Raw genomic sequence first — 8,964 nt, 5'->3', positions numbered from 1 at the left:
TTATTAATATTAGGATTATTAAGATATAATTTTAGCTTAAAAATATAAATATTAAAATAAAAAATATAATAATTTAAAAAGGTATTAAAGGGATTAAAGGATATAATAAAATTAAAAGTAATATAAAATAAAAATATAAATAAAATAGCTTTAAAAATTATTATAAAAGTAAAATTATAATAATGAGATAATATACATATAACCATACCTACCAGAGAACTCGGGATCCCGTCTACTCTCCTATAGATAAGCTGGTAAGGGGCAGATTAGTAGTTAGGTCGGTGATAACCAGCGGATCCCTGCTATTATATATTATCTTTTCCTAGTTTAAACCACTGACTTCTCACTGACTTTACTTTATTTATTCTTATATATAAGGTTAATTAATTATATACCCTATTATATATATTTAATTAATAAAGGCTAGTTATAACTTTAGGTTAATTTAACTTTTATTAATTAACTTATATAAAAGTTAACCTAATTCCTTTAACTTTCTATAAAACCCTGCCTTTACCTTATATTTATCTAACTCTTTACTAATTTAAGAGTAGCTTCCCCTTAATAATAATAACCCTTTTAGATATATTAAAAAGCCACTTTTTATATATAACTAAACCTATAAAGGTAGTAAGGAAGGCTGCTTAATTTAACTAAAGGTAATAACCTTCCCTTAGGCCCCTTTTTAAGTCCTTAAGACCTAATAGCTTAGAATTAACCTAATTTAGATTAATTAAACTAATATAATACCTCTAATTTATATAACTAATTAGCTAGATTAGGCTATAATTAAAAATAGCTATTTTAATAAGGTTAGATTTATACCTTAATAAGAAGTTCTTTCTAATAGTAGTTATTATTATATAAATTTTTTTAAATTCTTTTTTATTAGTTATATCTAAGGCAGGCCTAATAGCTAAATTAAAATTATAGCTAGTTATATAATAGATATAATTATATAACTATAGGCTATTTTATATAATAGGTATTAAGGCAGTATAATTATTATACTATTAGTAAGAAGGATTAAAAGCTAGGTTAAGAAACTTACTTATAAGTTTATGCTTAATTGCTTACTTAGTTAGGGCCTAATTAACCTTTAAGTAAAAATATAATAGATAAACTAGGTGTAGTATTATCTTAGTCCTTTAGGTAGGATAAAGAAAAAAAGGTAACCTAGCTGCTAAGAGCTGGTATTAATACTGCCTAGTTAAGGTAGTAATTATATTATTAAGGTAGATAAATCTTATATAATTTTAAATTCTATAATAATAGCTTACTATAAGGGTCTTATTATTTAAGCCTTTATAGAAAAATTAAAAAGCTTAATAGCCTTATATAAGGCTAATAATAAGAAAAAAAAAAAAAAAAAAAAAAGGAAAAAAGATAATATATATAATATTAATATAATATAAGTATAAAATAACTAAAAGCTTAAAAAGTAAAAAATATATAAGCTAAGGGATTATAAGTATAAAAATAAAACTATAATAAAAACTAAGAGATATAAAAAAAGAAAATTAAAATAATAAAAAAGAAAAAAAAAAGAAAATAAGAAAAAATTTCTTTTTTCTTTTAATTAAATTAAAATTAAAATAATAAGTAATAAAGCCTTTTAATTAGAAGGCCAAGGACTTACTTTTAAGTACTTTTAAAAATACTATTATTTATAAGTTAATAGTTATAAATAGCTATTTAAGAAAAAAGAAGGAATTATTATACTTATTTTACTTCTTATTTTATTTAATTAAAATAAAATAACTAATTAATTATTAATTAGGTAATAATAGTAAATTAACTATAAATTACCCCTTTTTCTTAAAATTACCTTATAAAGGATTTTTTTTTTCCTAAGCTTTAGTTAATATAATACTATTAAGCCTACCTAGCTTTCTTATTATAAAACTATTATAATATATATTATAATAATATTTAATAAAATTAAAAGCTTTTATTATTTAATTTCTAATTTATTTTAACTTATTTACTATTTTATAACTCTTTTAGACTTTTATTTATATTATACTTTTTTACTTCCTACTTAAACAGTAGGGCTCCTTTTCAATCGGATCCACGAGTAGCTCCATATCACAACGTGGGGAAAGGTCCAAGCTCCAGCCTCAGGCTAAGGCCCAGGTTCCAGCTCCCATTTTGCGACTCCGCTTCCTAGCTAAAATCTTCTCCTTATCAACATCTCCCCAGACAATTCTCAGTCCAATTTCGGTGACCGAGGCCCGTCCGGCTCAAAAACAGTGAGCCCGCTCCGGGACTAGCTGTATTCAGCTGCGCGCAGGTCATCATGGCTCTTTCTGCCAATGCAAAAGATGCGCTTAATCTGGATCCGAGCAGCAAGAATGCCTCCCCCAAAAGCAACCCTGGGCGTAACACAACCAAGCAACAAGTAAGACACCGCGCATCTGTCGCCTGTGCGTCATGCCGCGACAGAAGAATTCGATGCGTGGTACCCAAGAATCAGACCGAGTGTACCGCTTGTGCAAAGTCAGGCGCAGAGTGCATCATCAAAAATGACGATGAGCGTAGACGGTATGAGCTCATGTGTTTCAGGTCCATCATGAGCCAAGGCTAATGAATTTTTCAAGTCCTATATCCAAAGCATACATGTCCTCATTATCAGACAGAATCTCAATGCTTGAGGGCTTGCTTTTGGAAAAGGGTGTGGTACCGCCTCCAGCGACTCATCCTCCCAAAACAAGGCACGATGTGCAAGACACCATAGCCACTACGGCGGGCAATACTGACCCATCTCCGCAATCTGACTCAAAGTCCCCAGGGAGCGAGGACCACTCTCCCCCGGACTATCAGAACGACGATTTCACGACACGTGAGAGTGAACTTGCGACGACAAATTCGCGTGAAAAACAGCAAGCGTACTCTCGTTCGAACGAAGATTCGCCATTTCGCATTCTGGATCCTAAGCAAGAGGATATAATCCATCGACTTCTATCGACCAAAGGCAACCTGTCATTCGACCAAATCTCTGGACGCCTGCGTTTCTTTGGTCCCACAGCCAACAGCCATGTTTATGCTGAATCAACAAGTCTATCATATGCACGTGAACCGCCTGAACAAATCCGAAGAGCAGAGAAGATAATCCAATCGCTGAGCTCGGAGACACACGACTATCTTGTGGATGGATTCTTCCACTACTATAATTCTGTGATTCAAATCATTGATCGAGATGCTTTCGAAGCTGACCGAATGTCAAAGTCTTCAAAGTTTTACTCTCATTTTCTTCACATCACAGTCTTGGCCATGGGGTACCGTGTGGCCGATATGGACAGAGATGATATGCGCAAGATTACACTAAGTCCACGAGAAAGTTCTCTTCATAGAGAGGCCAAGCACATGCTTGACATCGAGCTCGAGCGTCCTGGTGGTATTCCTAGTGTTCAGGCGTTATTGTTGCTTGGAGATCTTGAATGCGGTGTCGGTAGAGATAACACCGGCTGGATGTACTCTGGTGAGTCTTGATCATTATGCATGTTTTTGAAATTTCTTCCAGCTAACCGTGTCTAGGAATGGCAAATCGCCTTGCTTTTGATATTGGCCTCCACTTAGATTGCACCAGCAGCATGTCCGAACAAGACACAAAAATTCGAAATATGGTCATGCAGGCATGTGTGATCTATGACAGATATTGGGGATTGTTTCTGGGTAGGCCATTGGCTATCAAAAGCCAAGACGTTGACCTTTTATCAAACCGATTTTCCCAGCTTGCTTCTTTCGGGCTCGATGCTCCCAAGATGGATTTGACATCTGAAATTTACGAGCAGCTCATTGAGTTGATGGAATTGGCCGGACGAATCGTCGAAATACGTGATCTGAGCAACTCCAGTACAGTGGCGGAACAGACCGGCGCATTTGCGACTAATGAAGCCGAAGAAAACAGATATCTGCAGGTCATTAATCTCGACAGGCAACTTCAAAATTGGTATAGGCGATTGCCCGACCGCATGGCATGGAAGCCGAGCAATGTCAAGACAGCTCCTTACAGTTTCTTCCTATTACATCAACAATATCACGTAACTATGATTTTACTACATCGACCATGGGCCAAATATGGCTCAATTTCGGGCGACGGTTCGAGCACGGGATCGCATCCAAGTCCTGAAAGCGACAGAAAGGCAAATTCAGAAAGCCCCGGGCACCACATCACTGCTGAGGGTTCGTCCATGTCTACCGATGACCGTCAACGCGTGGTCCATGGGAGTCGCACATCGCTGGCCCGCAGTATATGTACTCAGCAAGCGATTCGCGTGGCCCGAATATTCTGGCAGCATCGTCAAAGATTCGACGGACGAAAGATTTTTATTACGGGAATGCAGCATGCTGGTACTGCATCAATAGCGTTGATTGCTGCACTTGCCTACCAGCGCAATGAGCCAAATCGCCAGACATATATCGGCTATCTTGAAATTCTATCTGATGCTGTTGGCGATATGAGCGCTACATATCATCCGGCTAGCAGGATGGATGACTTGCTCAAGGCTGTACTTGATCAGATCCGGAGCAGCATGACTGACGTTTCACGGTCGCGCAGCGGCAGCGCAGGACAGCAGGCCATTAGTATTGGTGCCAGTAGTGCGAGGAGCGGCGTCTCTTATGACGGCAATACATCAGTTCCTGTTGTTCCTGTTAGGCGAGAAGCCGATACTGACTTCAATCAACCTCTTAAGAAAAGGCGCCCTTCTGTTCACCGACAGACCTCAGACTATGCCTCATCGAAACCGTCCTATCTCGGTATAACATCGCAACCGGCACCACCTCTATCTCTGCCGTATGGCCAACAAAGCCAATCACCGCTTGATCCAACCATGTTTCCTATGAATTTGCACAGCCAGCCGGAACAACTTGGCCTGACGTTGGTGGGGACGAACGCAGTCAATATGCATCATCCCGACCTTGCTCCAGGCCACATGATCGGTACACTCAATGCTGCGAACCTCGGTAACCCGTTACATGACAATTGGGGCCTGCCTAACATGCAGCCTTCTTTTCCACAAGGTCAATTTCCTGGTGCCATAGACTGGTCTGCCGGAACTGCTGGTCTCAGTGCCAGTTCAGTGTTGAATCAGAGTGCCGCGATGTCGACTGGTATCATGTCAGGAATAGCTGCTTTCAGCTCAGCGAAGGAGCCTCCGAAGTTTGGGGGCAGTGAGGGTGGTATGCATGAGTCTTCATCCAGTAAGCTCCCTCATATTGGTACAAACTGGACGAGTACCAACGTTGGGCCCGTAGGTTCAGGGAGGATGCAGGAATATGGCCCAAATCTGGGCAAGACAACACGTCTGAATGACGTGAACAACGATGAACAGAGAAACTACTCTCTTGACTTTTTTAATTTTGGTTAGATGCTATTGCTGCGTTACTGTCTCTTCTGCAAGGTGTTCAAGGACGTTCACGTCTGGTGTGTTCTGTTGTGTTTTTTTGGATGTGCAAAGTTGATTTTGCTATTTGTATCTTTGTGGGATATGAACAAGTCTGTATCTATATGAAATTGTATATTAAAACTAGGTGTCATGAGAACGCTCTCTGCATAGGTCCAAATCAAAACGTTTGCTCTGGGCTTTTGCCAAACCAACAAAGCATTTCCACAATTCCCTCACTTCCATCCTTTATTCTGGTTCAGCCGAAGCACGATATCGAGATGTAAGGGAGACCATCTAATAGGGTTTTATAGATAAAGGAAGTCACAGTACGTGCTGCTTCAGAATCAAAGAGGTCAAATGAAATCAACATCAGTAAGGCAAACATAGCTAATCATGGCTTAGACGAAATAGTAGTTCAGAGTCTACATTTATACGCATGCATGATTCAGATGATTCAATTCCAGTTAGAGGGTATATGTTACAGATCTTGGTCTGGCGACTACCAGACTACGAGCGTCTAGTTACTGGTAAACCCCCCGTCACAGATCATACTGGCACCTTGCATGTAACTATTCATGGGAGAAGCCAACAGGACTATGGCATCTGCCACCTCCTCCATAGTGGCGAGCCGCTTCAAAGGAGTTCTTGACAAGTCCACTGCGAGTGGTGAGGCCGGATCACGACTCATAATATTCGTCAATAGAGGTGTCTCGACATAGCCTGGACAGATGGCATTGATACGGATGCCTAAAGGCCCGTACGAGTTTGCGTCAGCCTTGGTCAAGCCAATGATGCCTAGCAGTCTATCAGTGCTTGAACGGACTGTGGTCAGCAGAGGCATTGCACAACGTACCATGCTTGGCAGTTGTATAGGCAGTATGGTCTTGGTTGTTTGGTGCCACAACAGCAAACATACTTCCCACGTTGATGATCCTTCCACGGCCAATCCGAGGTCCCAAATCTCTATGAGAGGATTTAGCTCTTGAACCATTTCGATTCATTGTATCTTGGTGCCCAGACGTACTCTTGATTTACCATGACATCGAGCTCTTCTTTCTGACATCTATACACACCCTGCAAATTCACATCGAGGATTCCAAGCCATTCATCGTCTTCCAGCTCATGCGTCTTTCGACCACTGCCACTAATACCGGCGTTGTTCACAGCAATGTCCAGTCGACCAAACTCGCCGATTATCTTGGCAATGCCTTCCTTGACCTGCGTGGAGTCGCGAACATCGAGATGCACCGGTAGAATATGGACATGGGGAAACTGTTTCTTCAAAGATCCGGCGGATATAGAAAGTGCGTCTTGGTTGATGTCGGCCAATGCTAGCTTTGTGACTCCATGTTGGGCAAAGGCAATGGCCGTCTGTTGTCCAATACCTAATGACGATCAAACAATGCACTAAATGAGTAGCTCCGAGTCCGTCTCGGCCACGGTACGCGATGGCGCATAGTGAAATGCGGGGCGATGGTACTGAGCAAATAGCGGGACGTACCGGAGGCTGCGCCTGTGATGAAGGCGGATCCACGAAGTAAGACTGTCATTCTGGTGGAGTTGATGTGGTGTTGATTACAAGTGTCCTGACTCGCAGAAGGTGGTGCGACTATAGAGAGGAGAGAAAGCAGAATAGCCTTATCTCACCACTTGACTTGGTCTTTTAGCGCTGCGGCCACGATATCTCGGAAAAGGTGTCGGCCCATGGCACTTCTGTGAACACTGTTCGTGTACCAGGGTATCCACAAAGACCCAACTGGGGTCGGTCGTTAGATTGAAGCCATCGAGCCAGGATGTGTCGCACCAAGGTTCCACTCATCACGACATGCTTTGAGCCTCATGAACATTACATAGAGGCCGTGAAGTATCTCCCAAGGCAGACATGTTTTTAACGGGAGATACAGAGTTTGGAGACTGATGCATAATGAGTGTGGCGTAAGGATACCAGGAATATCGACCCGTAAACCCGGTTCTTATCACTATCGATACAATTGACACGATATGGACAGGCACTGTCGTATCGCGTCGCCACGATCGATATGTATTGTGATGATCTCTCTCGGGTCTCGTTTTGATATCAAGCAGTATTATATGTTACGTGGAAACGACGCGAGTAGTCGATGGGGGTCGTCACACAAAGTCTGTAGAGTATCAGCTTGGTCTACCTACATACGGCATGGACCGGGCAGATGGCGGCAGCACGGTCAATTGATCGTGAAAAGGATGAGGACACTCACTTATCTAGGCGCGAGGAGTTAATAAAGGTGCGGTGTTAAATCCTAGCATGGTAAACGATGAAATGCTATTTGGGGCAATCTACAGGTTGAGTTCAAAACTAATGCCAAGAACAGGACAATGAGATTGAAAACACATGGGATGTGATGGAGACCTCAATGACCTTTACGCATGAGAAACGCGAAGCATCACCAAGACGCAAGTCACCATGAGGTAAAAAAGAGTTCATATCAAGATAAGATCATTGAATTCATGTATGGGTTTTCGTGAACGATGTGTCATCTACCCGGGGTATGCTAATGATAATGTACAAAGGAAAGACCCGCGCCCGGTAAAGGCTGGTCGCAGACAGATGAAATATGTTCTTAGGGCTTGTTCTCGCCATTGAATCGAGCGATACCACTTCGAATGCCCTTGTCGACTGACTTGGCCATCTTTTCAAGAGGAAGACGGTCCTCAACACGTTGGACCATTCTGGACACAGGAGGCTCAATGCGCTGGACGCCCTTCTCCATGGGAGGAATGAAGTAGCTGACGTTCCTCTCCCATCGTGGAGCCCACTTGTTGGTCTGGTTGGAAAGACGCTCCTCAGCGCCAGGCATGACGAGATAGAGGGGTGTCAAGACGCCAACACCGGCCGCACCCATGCAGAAGATCTCTGAGGGTTTGGCAGCGGGAAGCTTGGGAACGCGGACAGGCATGTTGTGTATTTGTGGTGGAGGGAGTTTAGGTGTCTAGCACTGAGTGTCAGGTAGAGCTCGATGGTATTTTGGGGGGTTTTACTAACTGCTGATTGATTCAGTCGACGTGTTCGAACGGATTTGATGGTTTCGTAAGAGGAGTGTGAAAAAGGTGTTTGAGTTGTCAGGAGGATGTGGAGGCGGTACCAATAAAGTTGAAGTTGATGGGTGTTTGAAGAATTGATTCAATTGGGATGAAAGAGACAGAAAACAAAAACGAGGAGGAAACGGCTACTCACTCTATTATATACGTGCAACCATGATTGAATGACTGCTTGTACAAGATCGAGCGGGGTAACAGCGCTTGGATGATCAACCTGCACGGTAGGGAGGCTGCGACATCCAAACGAGGAGACAAGCAAATGGTCATGGTGAAGGTATGAGAACTGACGGCGCGATACTTGTCCGTGTAAGCATGAATCGCTGTAGCTTGCGGTACATAGTAAGACAAATACTGTGCTGACCGACAAGGTTACACTTGAATGCGGATGGCTTGCAATCTCCCCCCAACCTCAAACTCTCCTGCAGGCCGAGACAGATGATGATTCGCCGCTCCTTAGGTCAATGCCCTCCTTTACGTCGAGCCTCGACCCTCGTGA

The 8,964-nt window shown here is 42.0% G+C and overlaps 3 protein-coding genes and 1 non-coding gene across 6 annotated transcripts; 2 read left to right on the top strand and 2 right to left on the bottom strand.

Annotated features, from left to right (window-relative positions):
• The first annotated feature begins 198 nt into the window (after positions 1-198).
• FOIG_00450 lies at positions 199-314 on the top strand. The gene has a single exon (XR_004093411.1). It is a non-coding gene; the product is annotated as a 5S ribosomal RNA (ribosomal RNA).
• A 1,774-nt stretch (positions 315-2,088) lies between these two features.
• Positions 2,089-5,632, top strand: FOIG_00449 (uncharacterized protein). Its single transcript, XM_031196585.1, has 3 exons — positions 2,089-2,544; positions 2,601-3,481; positions 3,538-5,632. Exons 1-3 carry the CDS (start codon positions 2,300-2,302, stop codon positions 5,370-5,372), a joined length of 2,961 nt encoding a protein of 986 aa, XP_031072352.1. The 5' UTR covers positions 2,089-2,299; the 3' UTR covers positions 5,373-5,632.
• Positions 5,633-5,817: 185 nt separating this feature from the next.
• Positions 5,818-7,007, bottom strand: FOIG_00448 (uncharacterized protein). 3 transcript variants are annotated; one of them, XM_031196582.1, is made up of 4 exons: positions 6,892-7,007; positions 6,415-6,775; positions 6,244-6,353; positions 5,818-6,185 (listed from the first exon to the last, which is right to left on the bottom strand). In XM_031196582.1, the coding sequence occupies exons 1-4, from the start codon at positions 6,938-6,940 to the stop codon at positions 5,908-5,910; spliced, it is 798 nt and encodes a 265-aa protein (XP_031072349.1). In that variant the 5' UTR covers positions 6,941-7,007; the 3' UTR covers positions 5,818-5,907. The 3 variants fall into 3 exon arrangements, with proteins under 3 accessions (XP_031072349.1, XP_031072350.1, XP_031072351.1); XM_031196583.1 differs by having other exon boundaries at positions 5,837-6,353; positions 6,892-7,005; XM_031196584.1 differs by lacking the exons at positions 5,818-6,185; positions 6,244-6,353 and having other exon boundaries at positions 6,358-6,775; positions 6,892-7,005.
• Positions 7,008-7,655: 648 nt separating this feature from the next.
• On the bottom strand, positions 7,656-8,660 carry FOIG_00447 (uncharacterized protein). The gene is made up of 2 exons (XM_031196581.1): positions 8,413-8,660; positions 7,656-8,359 (listed from the first exon to the last, which is right to left on the bottom strand). The coding sequence occupies exon 2, from the start codon at positions 8,324-8,326 to the stop codon at positions 7,991-7,993; it is 336 nt and encodes a 111-aa protein (XP_031072348.1). The 5' UTR covers positions 8,327-8,359; positions 8,413-8,660; the 3' UTR covers positions 7,656-7,990.
• Between the last annotated feature and the right edge of the window lie 304 nt (positions 8,661-8,964).

This window comes from Fusarium odoratissimum, assembly GCF_000260195.1.
Source record: "Fusarium odoratissimum NRRL 54006 unplaced genomic scaffold supercont1.1, whole genome shotgun sequence".
In the NCBI taxonomy this organism is placed as follows: domain Eukaryota; kingdom Fungi; phylum Ascomycota; class Sordariomycetes; order Hypocreales; family Nectriaceae; genus Fusarium; species Fusarium odoratissimum.
The sequence above is the reverse complement of the archived record's forward strand: the minus strand, read 5'-3'. Positions and strand labels throughout refer to the sequence as shown.